The 18883-nt window shown below is 47.3% G+C and overlaps 1 protein-coding gene across 3 annotated transcripts in view; it reads right to left on the bottom strand.

Annotated features, from left to right (window-relative positions):
* NR3C2 (nuclear receptor subfamily 3 group C member 2) overlaps nt 1–15138 on the bottom strand; it is a 190176-nt gene extending 175038 nt beyond the window's left edge. Inside the window, exons 1-2 of one of the 3 annotated variants that reach the window (XM_066318061.1) lie at nt 14987–15138; nt 8449–10213 (exon numbers count right to left, since the gene is read on the bottom strand). In XM_066318061.1, coding sequence (XP_066174158.1) covers nt 8449–10211 — 1763 coding nt within the window. In that variant the 5' untranslated portion in view covers nt 10212–10213; nt 14987–15138. Of the gene's footprint in view, nt 1–8448; nt 10227–13358; nt 13503–14986 lie in introns of those variants that run through there. The other 2 variants (XM_066318062.1, XM_066318060.1) reach the window with 2 other exon arrangements.
* Nucleotides 15139–18883: the final 3745 nt, after the last annotated feature.

The raw sequence follows: 18883 nt of genomic DNA, 5'->3' as shown, positions 1-18883 counted from the left end.
GTGTATTCAGCAGAGCAGCGCTTTGCTCAGTTACTGCTCCCATCTCCATGGGGCACTCCTGAGCCACCTCCCGTGCGCCATCCTGACCCTCTGAGCCACGTACAGGAGAGGAGCTGGTGAACGAAAGGAACTCAGCAGAAGGATTTTCAAACCCTGGGAACAACGGGTTTTGCAGGACTGCACTATGATCTTAGCACAACGCAGGATTCAGGAAAGCACTGCCAAAAACGCTGGCAAGGCCCTACAGTTCTCGGCAGCTGGGACAGGCAAAATCCTGGTCAGGACAAACTACTTAATTCTCCATTCTGCCCTCTGATTTAAAGTTCTCAGACCACTGATAGATTACGCTGCCCAAAATAAACCTCTAAACAATGCTTTGTTTTGCAGACTTAAACCTGACTATGCACCCAAATGGTCATACAGAAAAATAATGAAGCAAGATATTCTCACAAATCCAAAAGACTCAGAAAGCACCGTTAAAGATGGTGTGAGGTTTTAAATTTCTTTTTTTTTTTTTTCTTTTCAAAGACCTAAAATTGCTATGGAATTGGTTTATAAAGCTGCCACTTTTAGAAACTTGGGGTAACACCTCTCGAAAGCAGACATGGAATGAAAGCACAAAAGAAAAGGCTCATGTACTTAGCATAAACTTTAGCCTGCAAGCTCATTCAAAAAAGTTATTTCACCTCCAGATGCAAGCAGAAAAGTATTGTTTAGGAGAGAGGATGGGAAGGAGTAAAGTGATATAAAAATTGTCAGATACATTTAGCAATTAGTCTGAAATCTGCTTTTTAACCTCAGGGCTATAACTCTTTGATCTATTATTATCACCACAATCAGCATCATACCCATGCATCTTAGAGGCGCGTACAAATTCCCATAAGCCATTTTACATATTATCCATAAATACTGGATTCCATCTCTGCTCAGAGGTTCTAACCAAAATTTACTTTTTTTTTCCCTCCTTTTCAAAAAATAACATTTGATATTAACTCCAAGTAACCCTACCTCCAGATATGAATTTTAAGCTTTCAGTTTGTTCATGAAGCCAATACGCAGCTCAAAGATCGCAGATTTGGAGAAATTTAATTTAGCAAGCGGCTAACAACAAACTCAAATGTAATTGCAGGCACTTAATTCACTGTTTAAGATAAAGAAATAAAATTCAAGCTATTTTGTGATCTACCAGCAGTGTGGGAACTCCTGCTACAATATAACTCAGTAAACAAACGGCATCTTGCAAAAATACTTATTCACTTACTGAATGGATACAACCAGCGTTACTCATACTTTTTAAGAGCCCAGAATGAACAGCATAGATTTGGTTTTCTTGCACTTTTTTTGTCACTTTGGGAGAGGGTTTTGGGAGATTGCAGTGGGATGGGGGGAGGGTTGTTTTTTGTGGTTAGTATCTTTCAGCATTGATTTCAGCAAAATAGAGAAAGAGAACCCCCCTAGATCACTTCCTTTCAGAAAACACACTGTTAAGCTCTGATAAACCATATTAATAAACCTCACCGCAAAACAAAACAAAACCAACAAAAAAAACCAAACAAAAACCCCACAACCCCAAACAAGGTCATAAAGCCTCCTATTTAAAGAGACCATTTATTTGAAAATTTTGCCCTGAGAAGAAACCAACCCTCGAGGCTTTTTGTAAAATCCTGGGGTCGCTGAAGGGAATGGAAGCACAGAAACCCCGTTTCCAAGTCCAAGAAGGGAAAGCCCCACAGAGAGGGGGAGATGCTGCCGCTCCTCTTGCCGGCAGCAGTACCGGAGCAGGCTACCCTGGGAACTGCTGCCATGGATAAACAGGCACGTCCTGACCTACGAGCCCTTCCCCTGCAGCCCAAGCCAAAAAAGCGTGCCCTCCTCCAAGGTCAGCCTGACTCCTCCAGCAGCAAAGCCAAGGTGGCTCCGGCAGGAGAGGGCTGTCGGAGGGGCCCACCAGACCGTGACCTTCCGCTGCGGGTTACACAAGTAGGGCAGCGAGCAGTCAAATCATGCCATGGTCTATTTAGGGTGCATTCACACGTGCCCAATAACACTGCGAGAACCTGGTCCATTGCACCCGATGGAAATACTGCTGCCTTTTTTTTTTCCCCTCTCCCCTCTCCACAGATCTCTCACTCAGAGGAGACTGCAACCGAAGTAATTCATATGCTGAGCACCAGGCACTGTGTAGCAACCAGCTGCATGTGAAAACTGATAAAACTACTAAACTTAGATGGATTTAATACCTGTTTTTCACACACTCTTTTTAGTTTCCTCGTTGGACCATTTTTATCACTCTTAGACAGCCATATTTTAAGACACATTTGCCAGAGAACAAGTTACGGTTCTATATTCATCCTTAACTGTGGTATTTTCTGACCTCTGAGATCTTAAATCTCAAATCACAGCACTCCATTGTTCTCCAAGAAGTTTTGGTCAAAACAAGTCCATTATTAACTCCATCTCCTACAACTCTGTTCAAAGACTCAATACATACAATTGAAAAAGAGAAAACGCCTTTTAAAAGCATATCCTGATAATACCAGTGTTGGGATTATGGCTCAACAACATATCTTTTAGCAGAAAGGTGCACTTGGGATATTTTGCAGGCTCTGTTCCCTTTCCATCTTTTCAGTTTGTTCTTGTGTCCACACCACATCACTCTGCTCACCAAGTTTCACTGTCCTATTGGTTCTTCAGAGCTTCAGAGTGAACTGGATCAGGAATCCAATCTGGCTCTCACATACAACAAGCCAAATCAAAGGCACAAAACCAAAATCAGAGCAGACAAGGCATGGTCCAACAGAGCATTTTCACCACTGCAAACAACACGTTGTTCAGCTACAAGTGACACCCAACAGCAGCCACTGCTCCAGCCTGGGATCAGCAAAGCACCAATAAGCACCAGGCAATCTCATTCAGCCAGGCAGAGCACTTCACAGCAGGTTGTAGCTCCATTAATGTTGAGTGCTGGTTGAGTAAGGCCAGGTTATTGAACCACAACTTAACAATTTACTCCCTCTGCAGACAACAGGAGTACTGCACGGGCACTGAATCTGCTGCAGCAATCCCTGTGCATGCTTGCCTGCCTCGCTGCAACACACGTCTCATAAAAGAGGACAGGAATATTTTTTATACTTTTCTGTCTTCCAGTCCTCATGAAGATGGACTGATCCATACCGTTGGAAAAGGCATAATCGAAATTTCTTCTGCTTGTTAAAGTCTGTGCACTGAAGGTGACCCCACCTTCCTGCTTTTCAGAAAACTACCAAAACAAGATTATCAGAGTGAGATTCCATATCACCAAAAGCGACAGAAGAATCAGGCAACAACCATTAGCTACTATAAGAATTCAACATGGCAAACTGATTTCCAACAAGCGAGCAATTGAAATGTTTCGGAAATACACAACTTTATTTTCCCCCGCACAAAGAAATGACCAAGCCCTGGATCCTGGCACCCAGCTTGACAGCAGAGCTCTCATTTCCCCAGATGGGGAAGATCCACCCATCTCTGGAACGCAATTTTCCATTAATGTAGACTTCTCTATGCCACAGCTCAGGAGGCAATGGATATGTATAATTTTAAGGGAAAATAAGGAATTATTTGCATTCACATTTTAAGGGAAAATCCTTTATACAGCCTTGGAACTTGTCAATAAAGAGCAATACAAAAACCCAGCACCCTCACCAAAATAACAACAAAGAAAGCTGTAGAAAGTAAAAGGTTGTTCAATGCATGCTGGTATGCCCAAGGGAACCTTTCATCCTGGGCTGACATATTAATACAGACTTCTAATTTCTTTAGCGAGAAATAAAGAATATGCAGAGGTCTCAGCTGTGTCAAGACTACACCCAAAGCTGCATTAAAAAAAAAAAGCCAAAAAACCCCACAAAATTACACAAGAACCTACAAAAGCAAGTATACCTTCTCAAATTGAAATAGAGGAAAAATATAGATTTGACGCTATGGTCCATGGTATTAATCATTTCTGAAAACAGTTCGCACAGTAAATTTTTGGGAAGATAAAGTAAAATACAGTCCTGCCAAGCATGGAGAACATTTTAACTGCACAGTCCTTTTCTCATAAAGTCCGTCAGCAAACAGAGGTCAAGGCCATTCATAAATTCTAAAAATAATATTTACCAGACCTTTATCTTTCTGGCAGGTATAATTCTGATAAGTGACTATTCTAGATAATATTTAACATAAAAGTTTATTTACAAAAATACCTGCAATAGTCCCAAATCAGATTTTAACCAGAATCAATTCAAGCTGGTAAAGGCTACAGGTAAACCAAGATCATGTTGCTGGGTTGCTTTCTGGTTTTGGGTCAGGCGGGATGAGTTTTTGGGGGCTGCTTTTTCAAGTAGGATCTAAGAAATAAATACTGACAAACGTGAATGGCTCTGGAACAGATAGGTATAAGTCATCCCTAAAACACTATCAATGTCTAATCAAAAATTTCTTGAAACACGACTATAGATAAACATATGCAATTCATATTAAAACACCAAACTTTCTGAATAGCAGCACATCAAACTTTGTGAATTCTTCCCACACTGGATTACACCAGCAGAATTGCCAGGAAGAAACAGCAGTAGGAGTATCAGCCCCCTGCTTCCACCACAAGCACTGTGAAAAGCGAGTACCCGTGTGTACGTACGTGAGCTAATATCAAAACTAGAGGGAAAAGGCACATTTGCAGAAGAAGCTTTAGGTAAGAGCTAACGCAGCAGAAAGGTCATCCTCCTCAATTTTTACAGTTGTTTTAAGCAACCATGACATTTTGGTAGGCCATTTTCAAAATCACATAATTGGCACGATCATGGGGCTTAGGCTAGCACCCCAATTCAGACGAGCCCTGATCACCTTGAAGTGAAATCTTATCTGTATTCTTCGTGTAGGTTTTCATCAATGACATCACACAATTGCACATACCTTCTTTATCAAGCCCACTTAGCTATTACTTAGTTTAGAAACCAGTATTTCTTAGAAATGCCATTTGTGGAGGGAGGAATCTATACACACAGACAGACAAGTATGATTCACCCTTTATTAAAAATTACAAATGTAAAATCTTTCAAAAGCAAAGACATGTTCTGCATGAAGATTAGCAGAAGAAAAATATTTTTAAGGGAATAAGTGAATTTAGTTTTGCTTAAGCGGCTCTCATTCCCCAAACACCACAAGCCTGCAATGTTATAAAAAAGTTACCACCAACTAACTTAAAAAGAACCATAACTGTGCACGTCTAATAAAAGAAACTGGAGGAGAAAACGAGAAATATTCTGTTTGGCAGTGGGTGAATGGCACAGTCAACAAGGTAGCAAGGCACTTTAAACGCCTTAAGAATGGTTATTAGACACTACCACCAAGTGTAACTGATTCAAGAAAGGGGACACTCTCATATGAAAAAAAATTACAGCAATATTCTAAAGACTCATTATCAATATGAAAAGTCAAAGTCATCTTCTTTTGGCCACCCACTCCTTTTCACCATGTAAGCTGCAAGTCTGAGGCAGTTCAGAGAGTATGACATCAGGGTTCAGAAAATAATGCAGCTAAAACAAGATATATTCCATGCTGGGCATCTACTGGCTTTAGAGAATCACGTGGCCTATTTTTCCCTTCACCTTATTCTTTGCTTGCAGCCATTTATATTGCAAGCTAAGTACTCCTGAAAAAAAAAAAAAAAAAAAAAAAAAAAAAAAAAAAAAAAAAAAAAAAAGAGGGCTTTTTTTTTTAAATGAAGGCTTAAAATACCAGAAAATTTTAAATATTGCAAACTTCAAAGGGTTAATGACAGGCTGCAAAAGTCCAGAAAACGTGTGATGCCTGACAGGATTGACACACCAGAAAAAAAACCTGATGGGAAACAGCAAGGGTCTGGTTCAGATGTAGAGGACAGAGGCGTGATGCTGCTATTCTGATGACACGAAGGAAGAGGTATTTTGCAATCCCCATACCACATGGATATGGGACAGCTGAAACCAACCTTGGGATGTTGGGCCTGGCATGGTTTTGAGCTATGTGTGTTTTATTACAACACCTCAGAGCACCAACTAATTTGAGCAGGATTTTCTCTGTTCTAGCTGCAAGACAGCACAGAAATGAAGAGGCAAAATAGAGATCAGTCTGAGGTTCAATGGCAAGGCTGAGCTTTTACATGTGTGACATCTTATGTGGAATCTCTATGTTTGTCTCACCAGCAGACAAATATCTCAGCCGGCACCTCTCACCCAAATCTGGATTGCTAAAATGATCTCTACACAATTTACCTTGAAAATTTTAAGGGCTTTGCATAGGTCCCTGGCTGCACTGTTGGCATAGAGCCATCACCAGCCAGATTAAGAGCAACATTTAGTTAAATAATGGGGTTGGAGCTCTGAGATTTGAAATGATGACACATGTCCTAATCTGGAGTACAGATCAGGATGCCTGGAGTGTCGCAACCCCGCAGATCTCCATCACCTGAACAGAATTCCACACGTATCAGCTCTGAGCACTAAACATTTCAGGATTTCACTCCTGCAAAGTGGCAGCTACACTCACCTGCACATCCTACTGAGATACCAGCTTAGAGAACAAAGACAGGAAAGTGCATCCAGCCTATGTCATCATCAAATCTGATCACATTTACTGATCTAGAGCTACCGTGGACTAATGTCAGATCAGAAGACTCCTTTAAAAGCCTTATGAGAAACTGTCACTCCAAACACAACTATTGATGGCAACCATGCTCCTTCCTGCATTATTTCCTTGTTTATTGTGCCTGTCCCTGCAATGGATGACAGCCTTGACTCACTGCAAGCGTTCAGTCACACAAGAGCTCTCACAGCTGGCAGGAGTTACCTGTCCAAGCAACAGTGCTCAACCAAAAAGGCAGCAAAATATTGGGTCTTGGTATTCAGGCATTCCATCTCTCTTCTGGTGAACTTTTCTCACTATATAAATAATGCAATTTATGAAAATTTCATCAGGTAAACTAGAAAACGGTGACTCCATCTTCCTTAATCCAAGAAAGTACATTTAACACAAGGCTGGATGATAACAAGTATCTACCTATGTGCAAAGTTCAGCATGATAATGGGACACCGCCCTTTCAAGTTGAATATATTAAAAAGTGCAGGGGTTTTGCCAGACCACATTGGAAATGGCCAAAGAAAAATTGAAGTATGGCCTGCAAAATGATAGACTGTAGCAGTGCTGGACAGAACTGAGAATAAAATGAAAACAGGTAAAGTCTTTTTTTTTTTTTTTTTTTTCCTTACAGGTAGATAGGCTGATTTCCCTCCTGAAAAGTACCATTATTTTAGATATTATGTTTTTCACTGCAACACTCTTTTCAGAAATCTGTAGTATCATACAAATATGGAAAACACCACGCATCCTCCTCACCCCACTCCAAGAATAAGGCAGATGCTTCATTCACCGAGGGCAGCTGCGTAGCTCGTGATGAGCAAAAAAACCCACTTGAGGAAGGTAAATGCCAATCTGTTACTGGCTATTTGAGCTTTGGCACAAACCTTTGGTGAGCCTGCTGGGTACATGGGTATGCCACGCAACCATTTGAACTCAGCCATGCTGTCAGAGGTGCTTCAGAAGTTGTGCTATTGACCCTGAAACTAGATGGTTTAGGAAAGCAGGCATCCCTCACGAGATACAAGGACACCTGCTTGAAGAAGGATGTGCTGCCACAGATCAGCCAAGAAACCCAAATTCAGATGACACTTGCTCATTTCTCTTCCACCAGAAGAGAGGAGATCAGTTTATCCATTTCTCCTTTTCAAATGCATCAAGTTTTAACAGCCCTCCTCCTTCTGGAGGCATTTTTCTATATATATAAACCAAATGTTCCTACAGCTAAAATACAGAAATAATACGTTGCCACAGGCTTGTAACGTTTAGTTTTTTAAACTTAACCAATTAAAGTACAGTGCAAACACAGAACCATGCTTCTTCACAAAAACAGATTCCTGACACTATCATTTTCTTATCCTCATCTCAACATTTCATCTGAGGTACCACACATTCGAGCACTAGCTAAGAAAGAATAACCATTATAGGACACAAGAGAGCAATTTTACTAAGCTCTCATTATGGGAAAAGCAACATTTGTAGTAGTAAGAGCTCATAAACATACTAAAGCTATACCTTCAAACCTAATAACAACAGAATACAATATGTTCTTCTTAAATATTAAAGCCAGCACTTTGTTTTTATTAAAGGAAGAGTAAAATACAGCAAGATAGCAACCAATCTAATAGTAACTGAAATTCAAACAAAGAATTATGCATCAGACTGTGAAATACCACTCTGCTCCTCATTTGAATTCACACCTTGTTTGTTTAATGGAGGGGAAGAAAGACAAAAAATAAGGAGACCAAAAAAAACCAAACAAACCAAACCAAACCAAACCAAACCAAACCAAACAAGAATTTGCCAGCTCACCTGGATACGTTTTCTGGAATGTACTCTAGAACTGGATACCCATCACTTCTTCTGGATGCCAACTCTGAATGCGACTTCCAGGTCTCCACGAGCGTGCTGACAGCAGGGAAGGAGCTCAGGTGCTGAAATGTCTGCTCTCGAGCAACCGGCCGCGACAAGGATATCGTGCCCTGGGCACCGATCCTGTAGTGAAACGACTGTCCACCTGAATTTACACCCACTATGGCAGAGGATGGTATACTGTTTTCTTGGTAATAGCTGCCATCATCAGGCTCCTGCTTAATCCCCACACGCAGGCCTGGATTTGGAAAACCGCTACCTTCACAATTTCCATCGAATGAAGAAACAGGTGGTCCTAAAATCCCAGAAAGAGAGTAATAGTCTTTGTCATCCATAAAAGAAAAATATGAGCCATCTGTAAATGGGAAAGGATTTACTGTTTGATTCCCTTTAAAGGAGGCACCAGAACAAGGATGTTTGGCCGACTCTTGCTTCACTGGTACTGAAAAGGGAGAATCGGAGTTTATTTTGCTGCTGCTGTCACCGATGCAGGCGCTGCCGAAGGACCCGTCTGGCTCTGGCTTTATGAACTGAACAAGGTTCATCTGGCTGTTGTTGGACATGGCGTTCTCCATTTCCTCCATCTTAGGAAACGTGAGTTCTTGAGCACCCTTGTCTTTTGTTTCTGGACTAGGAACAGGATCTTGGCTTCTGCTGGGCCCCACTGGCGTGCCGGAAGGCGGGAACCCTATGGAGTTGTTTACGGGGCTACAGATGGATGATCCCACAGTGCTAACCGCTGGACTAGAACGCGTGGACCTATTATTGGCATTGGAAGGGCTGGCAATGGAGCTCCTGGAGTTCAGGTTTGCAGGGCTGGACACAGAAGATCGCATAGTGATATTGTTGGGACTCGAGACAGGAGATTTCACGCTGCAGTGGCTGGGAGGGCTGGAAATCGGCGACTTCATGCTACTGATAGGGCTGGAAAGCGGAGAGCCGACGTTGCTGACGTGCGCGGGGCTGTGCAGCATGGAGCCCCGGCTCTCGACGTTGGGCGAGCGCGACAGAGGGGTGCCCTGCCCGATGGGGCTGTGCATGGCAAAGTTCCCAAAGCTAGCCGTAGTCGAGGACACGGAGTTAACTCCTGCAGGACTACATACCGAGGAGGCCATGTTCTGAGGGCTGCAGCCTGAGGGGCTTTTCTCTTGACACATGATAGGGCTTTTGACAATCGTGTGCATGGCACCGCCGTTCACAGCGCTCCCAGAGTCCGACATCAAAGACCTCAAGGGCCTGCTGGCGCTGTGGAGGGGAGAGGAACAATGGCCGTTCTCCTTGTAGAGCTTCACCAGCTGCTCCATGTTCTGGTAGATCTTTCCCGGGCTCGCCTGGTTCTGCTGATCGTAGTGGTAATCGGCGTCTCGTATCGAATCCATGTACAAACCCATGGATTCGGCCACCGCCGCCGACAGCTCCTTGGACTCTGTTTCGGTTTTGATGTCAGAGGGCAGAAGACCAGGCTGGCTGTTGTCTTGCTGCAGGCAGGAGAGTAGCTCAGGTTTTTCTTTGCTGTTTCCTTGAGCACTGCTGTTTGTGAACGTGCCGGTGGCGCAGCTTACGTTTACAATCTCCATGTAGTTACTGTCATCAGTCTGCTCTCCAGCACCTATGGAAGAATACTCCACAGACTGAGAAACTTGACCCCACCGTCTCTCCATATCTAAGCCTTCTGGGTAGCTGTGGTATCCTTTTGTCTCCATAACTAGCAAAGACATACATAAAAAAGTAAAATTAATGACAGGACAGTGTGACTTCCTAAGGAAATTTCCTAATTTCCTAAGGAAACAAGGCGTATCCGCTTTCTCTGTCTATCCTCCTCACTCTCTCTCTGCCTGCCAGTCCCATTTCCCCGCCCCATCCATCATCTCTCAACCATTTGTCCAATTTCAATCAAACCGAGGGAAAAGGTCTCATGGATATGACAGCCCTATGGGTTCAGGGAGAAAACAGCTCAGCAGTTAGGGAACACCCAAATTATTGCTCCCAGCCCTGCCCCAAAAGGAATGGCTTGGCAGTGTCAGCACAATCACTCGTCCTCGCTGGCCACAGCCCCATGATCAGCGCCAGCTGCACCAGGGGCTGTCCCTCCCCTAAAAAAGGGAAGGGGGAGTAAGGAAGGAGGGATCCAGAGAGGTCCTGAAAGGACATGCTGGTGGCAGGCAGGACGCAAACTCTGTGTAAATTGGTCATTACAGCTCTGCTCCTCTAAAGACCTTCCACTGCCATGTTACAGGGACAACAAAGCAAGGGAGACTGCTGTTTTAATGGGGTTTCTCCTCATCATGGAAAACACAGGATGCTTTAGAAGGAACCAGTGGTTCTGAAGGGCTGGGAGCCGACTCGCCCCTTCCCAGCTATACAAACTTCTTGTACAACCTCCCAAGAAGACAGGAAGGTGTGGGGAGAGAAGCAGGACAGAAGATCAGTAGGAAACATTTCTGCCACAGAGGAAAGGGGATCAGACTAGGTGGGAACGCGTGGCTATTAAAGGGATCCACAGCTCTGCCAATTCTGCAAACCTCCATGGCAGCCAGCAAGAGAAATATATAAAGAAAAGTAAACCTATCTCTAAAATGGACCCTAAAAAAATGCCTCCCATCCCACATGCAGCTTTCTCGAGATAAGGAGCAAAATGCATGACCTAGTCTACAATAATCTGAAAACCACATATAAGTAACAACAATTTCTAATTTTTTAAGGATTTGGCTCAGAGTATCATTAGAACTGCAGAAACTCAAGTGCCAACAGTTACAATATCAATATTATGAAAATATTTTTCCTTTCAGAATGTATACATTTTCCAATATTTAATACAGTGTTCAATCCCTTTACTTAACACTATTCAACTAAACTGTTTTGAGCAAAATTATAAAAACAAAACCAAAAACCTTAAACTGAACGACTTGAATACTTCTTTGCCCTTACTTAATTGGAACTAAAGCCCAAAGTCTATGTTTCCCTCAAGCACAAATTTTATTAGAACCTAGAATTATGCGTCTCACATCATCATGTATATCAAATCACATGCCTATAGTCTAAAATTTTCAGACAGAAGTGCCTAATTCCACAAAAAGTCACTCCCAGATAATCACCTACCCTTGATTTAAGTGCTGAGCAAGCCTAATTCCTAGAGAAATCAATTGCAGCTGTGAGTGACCCGCATTTCTGAAAACCAGGAAACTTAGTTAAGGCTCAAAATTAGGATGTAAGTTAAAATTAACTCTCAGAAACATTAGCAGAACCACTGCATACCAGGAAATATATGTTACAGGCCTAACATTACACCAGTGTTTGAGCTTTATAGCAACCTCTCCAACAGCAGTAAAATTCAAACTTCATATATAATCAATAGGCAAGCATACTCTAAAACTTCAGCGAATAAAAACCTGGGTCACACAAAGGAAAAGAAATCAGAAAATGCCCTGATCCTGCACTTGCATAGGCTAGTAAATATATCCCAGAGGATCAAAAAGCAGCAGAGATTATTTGTGGCCTGACACAAGCTCAGTTTAAAATGACAGATATAAGTAGGGAAGAACGCAGGAGCAAACTGATTTTTTGGGAGTGCTGGTTTCTGCCACCTCCAAGTGCCTCGGTGGATACCAGAACTGAATTAATCATCTCAGGGGCTACTGCTGCATTAGGGTTTGGTTTTGTTCTTTTAGGCAGAACTTATTACAACTTGACTAGCACGTCTATGCACAGAATCCGCACTTCACCTACTGCACACACATGCCTTTTTACTAACTTTCACTAAACAAATCCGACTGCGGGCTAAAACACCGACGGCCACCCACAACTAAAGCACAGCAGGGTCACGTATCAGAACCAAGATCATCTCTATCTGACACTTTACAAAGCAAGAGACATTGTGAGCACAGCAGCTTATCCAGACTCCCTCTCTAAAGAGCTATCGAGACACTGCGAGTCGTATATTTCACCCCAAACATATCAACAAACAGCCCTCCGCAGCAAAAATATCCAATCAGGCATGAAACCAGATTTTCGCAGCAACAGCCAAATTAAAAAAAAAAATCAAATGGTACCTGGTATCCTTGCAACCAAAAGGTCACCTAGATACGAGAAAATCTGAAGTAAGCCCAGTTAAAAAAAAAAAAATAAATAAACTGGTGGCTGAAGCAGCCACCCACTTCTTAACTCTCGGTGTTTGTAAACGAAATTTCCTTTAAGTTTCACTGTCTGCCAGCCACCCCGCTGACCCAAGACCACTCCGGGGACCTGAGTTTCATGGTTGGGCTGGGGTTTTCCCCCCTTTCTCCAGGGTACCGGAGCGGTGCGGGCAACCCCGGCACCTGCGCTGCCGGCACGGCCGCCCACGGACCCGAGCGGAGCCGGGCGCGGGTCCCCCCGTCCCCGCGCCTTCACACCCACGCAGGCAGCGCGCACATCTCCCATTTACCTACGCGGCGAGGAGCATCACCGCAGCTCCCGGGCGGCAGCCACCGCTTGGCAGCCCCGTCCCCCACGCCGCCCCGCCAGCCGGCTCTCCCGCAGGTGCAGCCCGGGCTGTCACGCCTGGGGGAGCCCAGCAGAGCCCGGGAGCTCCCTCCCTCCCTCCCTCCCTCCCAGGAGCCCGCGGGGGAGGAGGGATCCGACAGCCCAAACCCGCTTTCGGCCGAGCCCGCCCCGCCGGCCCCCTCCCGCCGGCCGCCCCCCGAGCGATGCGAAAGGCGCTTTTTCACGTGCAGACGGCGCTCCCCACCCACCACGGCGGCGGGTGTCCGGGCCCCGCTGCCGAGCCCCGCCGGCTGCCGCCACGCCCGGCCAGCAGCGCCTCCCGCCGCGGTGCGGGGAGCGGAGCGCTGCCCCCGGCCCGGCCCCGGTACCTGTTGCGGCGGGGCGCGTCCCCGAGCCCCCGCGGCGCGGAGCGGAGCGCAGGGCGGCGCGGAGCGGCAGGGCGGGCGGCGCGGCTCCCCCGCCTCCCCCGCCTGCCCGCCCGCCCGGAGCGCGCCGCGCCGCCCGGTGACACGGAGCGGCACCCGGGAGGGGACGGGAAAAGGTGCCAAGTCCTTTAAAACATGTCACATGCCCACATAAAGTTCAAGTTTACGTCCCGCCCGCCGGCCGCCGCCATTGGTGGGCGCGGCGCGGAGCGCGGCGCGGCCGGGGCCAGGCGGGCGCACCATTGGCTGCGCCGCGCCGTCAGTCACCGGCCGGGCGACATGACTGATACAAAGTTGCTGCGACACAGCCTGGGAAACGCATCTCCTTAAAGCCGCAGGGACCGCGCGGCCCCGCGCTCCGCCCGCCCGCCGGCTCCCCGCACGCCGCCCCGGACACCCCCGGCGAGGCGGCGGCCCCGGGCCCCGCGCACAGGTGAGGTGCGCGGGGCGCGGCCGCCCCCGCCCGGTGCCCGCGCCGCGCCGGCGGCAGGGCCGGGCATCGCCTCTCCGCCGGCCCGGGGTTTCCGCCTGTCAGCGGCGCATGAATGCGCACCGTGCCGATTGCAGCGGCGATTTAACCGGGGAAATTTTTTAAAAATAAAACATAATTACGAGGAGGGGTAAAAGAAAGAAAAAACAAATGTAGGGGAAAGGAGAGAAAAGGAAAAAAAAAAAAAAAAAAGAAGGAGCGGAGAAGCGACGGCGGCGGAGCGCAGGAGGGTTCAAGGACTCGTCCTCCGCTCCCCGCCGGGCTGGCTCCGCTCCGCGGCAGCCGCGCATCCCGCCGGGCGCCCCGCCCGCTGCCTCTCCCCAGCCAGAGGAGCCGCCGGAACGACTCCTGGCCCCGGGGTTGCTGCCACCTCCCATTCCCCAGTGTCCCCCCGGGTGCCAGCGTCCCGGCTGCAGGAATACCCTATTCCCAGGCAAGCCGGAAAAAAAAAGAAAGGAAGGAAAAAAAGCCGACGAGCAAACTTTTAGACGATGCGCTCCCAACTCGCTCCCTAAATACCGCCCCCAGCCCCCGGTCAGCGGCCCCTGAGAGCCCCGCTGCCGGCCCCAGGTGCGCCCACGGCCCGGCGGGGACAGCTCCGCGGCCCCGCGGGGTGACAGCGGTGCCCCTGGAGCGGGGCGGGGGGCTGAGCCCGCCGGGCAGCGGCAGCGCCGAGCACCGCGCACCTTCTCCCGCAATCGCCCGTGCGCGCCCGCAGGGACCCCGCGTGTGCTGCTGCGGGTTTGTATTCCAGAGTCGCGGCGAAAGCGCCAACATCCCCAGGATTTGGGATGTCACGTGCCCCTCTCGTTTTCCTATTCTGCCAAATATCGACCCACACTCACGGGCCGAGGCGGCGGCTCCCAGCGCCCGCGGCGCGACCCGCGGAGGAGCAGCCGCCGCCGCCGCGCTTCCCCGCGGGCGCTGGCGAGCAATGGACGTGTCCTTCCCGCGAAGTTTTCACGGATGGGGACGGGAGCCGCCGTGACCTGGATACGCCGGCCGGTGTGTCGGACACCCGCCCCGCTGCCCCCCGCGCCGCTGCTCGCCCCGCGCAAGGCTCCGCGCTGCACTCACTCACCTCCCCTACGACATGGTGGCGCGGCGGGGGGAGGAGGCGCGGCCCCCGGCTACTGGCAGCGAACCATCCGGGAGCCCGCACCGCCACCCAGGGAAAAAAAAAAAAAAAATTAAAAAAAAAAAAAAATAAAAAAAGTACGCGGAGGAAGCACCGGGAGAGCGGCCGGGCGGCGGGAGGGAGCGGCGGCGGCAGGGTGCCCGCGGCTCGGCTCGGCTCGGCTCGGCTCGGCGGACAGCTCCCACCATGGACGCCTAGGTGGGTGGGTGTTCCCGCGGGTCACACCCTCGCCCGGCGGCGGAGGGGAACGGGGGGTGGATCCAACACCGGTGCGGGAGGAAAGGGGATTTTGGGGGTGGGGGGTAAGAGAAGAGGGGGCGGAGAGGGAGGGAGAGAGACACCCTCCAAAAAAAAAAAAAAGAAAAAAATCAAAAAACAAACGCGAAAAAAATAAAAATTAAACTTATGTCATTCCAGGTAAAACTCCCATCTGCGCCACCAAGGAAGAGGAGGGAGGAGAGTGGCGAGGGTGTAAACTTTTTCCTCCCCCCCCGCCCCCTCCGCTGCCGCCCGGCCCCTCGCAGCGCCCGGCGCCCCCGCCGCCCCCTCCCGCCCCGGCGGCTCCCGGCGGCTCCCGGCGGCTCCCGGCGCCGCGGGCTTTCTCACGCACGGAGCCCGCCGCCGCCGCGGTTCCTGGTTCGCGGAGCCGCCGGAGGAAGGGAAGGAGGGCGGGCGGCGGGGGAGGAGGAGTGTCTCCCCGTGCCCTTCCCCAGGCGGAGCGTCTCTCCCGGCCCTGGCGGCGGCGGCGGCGGAACACCCCTCCCCTCCCCGCTCCGACCGCCCCGCTCGGCCCCCGGGCGGGCTGCGGGGAGCGGGGCGCCCCTGGACGGGATTACGGGAGAAGGCTGCGCCCCCCCTTCCCGAACCCCCGCCGGGCCTGCGCTTTTCATCCCCGCCGCTGCCAGGCGGGGGGAGCCGGTCCCCGCTGCCCCCCGGCGTGCCCTTGTGTCCCGGGATACGGGCAAGGAGCGGGAGCATCCGCGCTGCACTCGCGGGGCTGCGGTGGGGCAAACCCGCCCCGATGCCAGACGTTAACAGAAAAATCGGTGCTAACAGCCATGCTGGTTTTAAAATAATATTTCACTTGTGGCTAAGGTCTTTAAGAACTGGGTATGTTTGAGTTCAGGGCATTAAATGTCTCTTCATTTAAACATCTTAAGAAAAAAAAAATAAAAAATTAGGCATTGGAGGAAGGAAAAACTTGGCCCTATTTTGGTAGCCTCGATGTAAGTCTTTGAACGTGGGAAAGGGCTGCTGACCGGGAATTTTACCTGTGCCGAAGTCTGTAGGACTGGGGCCTTGGAAAAGGTGATATTTTATCAGCTGTTGTTTGCATCCGTCAAAGTTTGTGGCTAACTTGATAAATGTTAAACATGGAAGTAGAAAGTGCTGGTGAGGCCACAGTCGGAGATAACGGCACATTCAATAGCTTAATTTCACAATTAGTTTACTGTATTATTGGAAGCAAATCATATTTCACTGTGCCTACACTAGTGCTCTATTTTTAGCCATAATCTAGCTAAAAAGGAGGAACCTACTGAGTTGTATTATAACATCGAATGTGAACAATTCTGTTCTCTCTCTTTTTACTCATTTCGTGTCATACATCTGGTTTGGAATACAGCTCATTTATTAATCAAGCAGAACTACCACGGATGGGCTGGAGACTGCAATTCCAAGGCAGAGGAAAGTTCCACACAACTCTGCAAGGAACCCGGCAAGTCACAGCCGTGCAAAAAGCATCCAGGCACACTGTCTGCTCTCCCAGTAACTGGCATAGCCAGAACAACTATTCTTTTATTAATTTAGAATTAGAGTGTATTTGGCCCTTTGGTTGCACTTTTTTTTGTTTTACTTTTCTTGATTTTTTTTTTCCCAGGGTAAAGTTTTAAATGAAAAAGGCATTTGAAATGCTTGGACATAGCCTCAGTCTCTGGTTTGCATTATCTTTTTCATTGTATTTTTAAGAACAAAAAAAAAGAGATATAAAATAAAATTGAGGGAATATATAAAATCTACTGCCTTAGTACCAAACATTTGATCCCCTCCCTTTTCCCTGTGATACAGACAGATATGGCTGCTGGAAGAATAAAGCACCTTTCACAGTACATGCAAGATCCTCACAGATTTCCCACAAATTCAGTAGAAACCTCATTTGTTTTCTGCTTGTGGTTCACAGGAGCACTTAGCTTTTTAGTGGTTGACACTATATCTATTTTTAGCAGCATTTTAACAGCTGTCACTAACAAATACGATCCCATCTTGAACGAGGAGGGGAGTTTATCTGTTTTATTTAAAAAAATCAGACTATGTAATTGTCAGATTATAAAATGCAATTTGGATCTTTATCTGTGAAGAGAAAAGGCTATCTTTTCTCATTATGCCAATTCCATGTGGGGGGGGAAAAAAGAGGGATGTGTAGTGGGCTTGATAAAGTAACGAAAGGGCTTTGCAAGGTTTGAAAATAATGTTACTCAAAGGCATACAAATGTATATATAGCACATTTCAGACTCGGTTAGAAGTGGTCCTGTTTTGCTGCCTTCTGCAGCTGTGTTGCGATGGGGGAAGCCGCAAAGAGTCGAGTCATAGTTTTCCAAGTAGGTCAAGAGGAGCAGCACGGACACCTCCAGTGAGCGATTCTCTTCCCTCATATTAGATTTTATATGAGGTTAACTCATGTCAGACACACGACACTGAAAGGCAGCAGACAGACAAGTGTTAAGGCACCCTTTGCAGCAGATGTCATCTCTCTTCCTAAAGATAGGGGCAAATTTGCTGTGGATAATGCATTACAAAACAAGGTAACGCTGGTACCCGGCAAGTGTCAAATTGTACCTCCTCCCGTGCTTGGAAAAGCGAGTGAATTGGTATTAGGGGCTGCAGGAGCAGCGATGTAGTGTAAAAGCAGCCTACTGTACTGTCTTACTTGGAGGTCATGTGCCCTATTTTGAGAACTGAACCAAAGCGGATGAAGTTTTGAGTCGGTTCCAACTAAGGCAGCTGGGCATTTCCCACTTCTCTCCAGCTCCAGCCCAGGAATGCAGGCAATCACATGGTCGCACACATTATTCCTTTACCCGACATTACTCACCGTAGATTTAATTTTCGTGCCATTTGGCTCATGTGGGTTTGATTAGTTGAGATTCGCAGCTGGTCAGAAGTAGCTGCATTTTGGGAAAACAGTGGAAAAACATTGGGGATGACAGGTGAAAGTTTACTTTCCCTGGCCAACAAGCATGAGTCTTCCAAGAGAGGAGTCCACAGTCTTCTCTGACTTGCCACTTAATTGTGTTAAAGCTGATTTCCCAAGCCATGCTGAAAGTCTTTAGAATTCGTCACAAGACAAAATGTATGTAAGCATGTTTTCTGTATAGTATGTTTATGTTCTCCGAGATATCAATATTTTATCCAATTAGTCTAATTTTGAACAATTTTGGTTTTTAATTATAGATAAATCCTTTAGCTGAGCGACAGAACATGTTCCCTTTTAACCTGTATTCTTTCTTTTCTACCTCTTTTTTTTTTCTTTTTTTTTTAATGCTCTTTAATGGCCCTGTTGTAACTGTGGTTGAACCACATCTAAGTATAGTACAAGTGCATTTCTAATGCACATTGGCATTAGCAACCACTTGCTTGTGCAAAGGGCCAAGACACACATTTAAAAACATCTATTTCCAATACATTTCAAATCACAGTTTTTATTGACTACTAGCACCAATAGTTTCATCTGCTTCAAAATAAAAACATCCCACAGGGATGTCTTGCAGACAGTGGCAGGACAAACAAAGCATGAGGAATAACACATGGGCAGTACTTTGTATTTTCTGGAGCTTTAATAT

Source organism: Sylvia atricapilla, chromosome 4 (assembly GCF_009819655.1).
Source record: "Sylvia atricapilla isolate bSylAtr1 chromosome 4, bSylAtr1.pri, whole genome shotgun sequence".
In the NCBI taxonomy this organism is placed as follows: Eukaryota; Metazoa; Chordata; class Aves; order Passeriformes; family Sylviidae; genus Sylvia; species Sylvia atricapilla.
The sequence above is the reverse complement of the archived record's forward strand: the minus strand, read 5'-3'. Positions and strand labels throughout refer to the sequence as shown.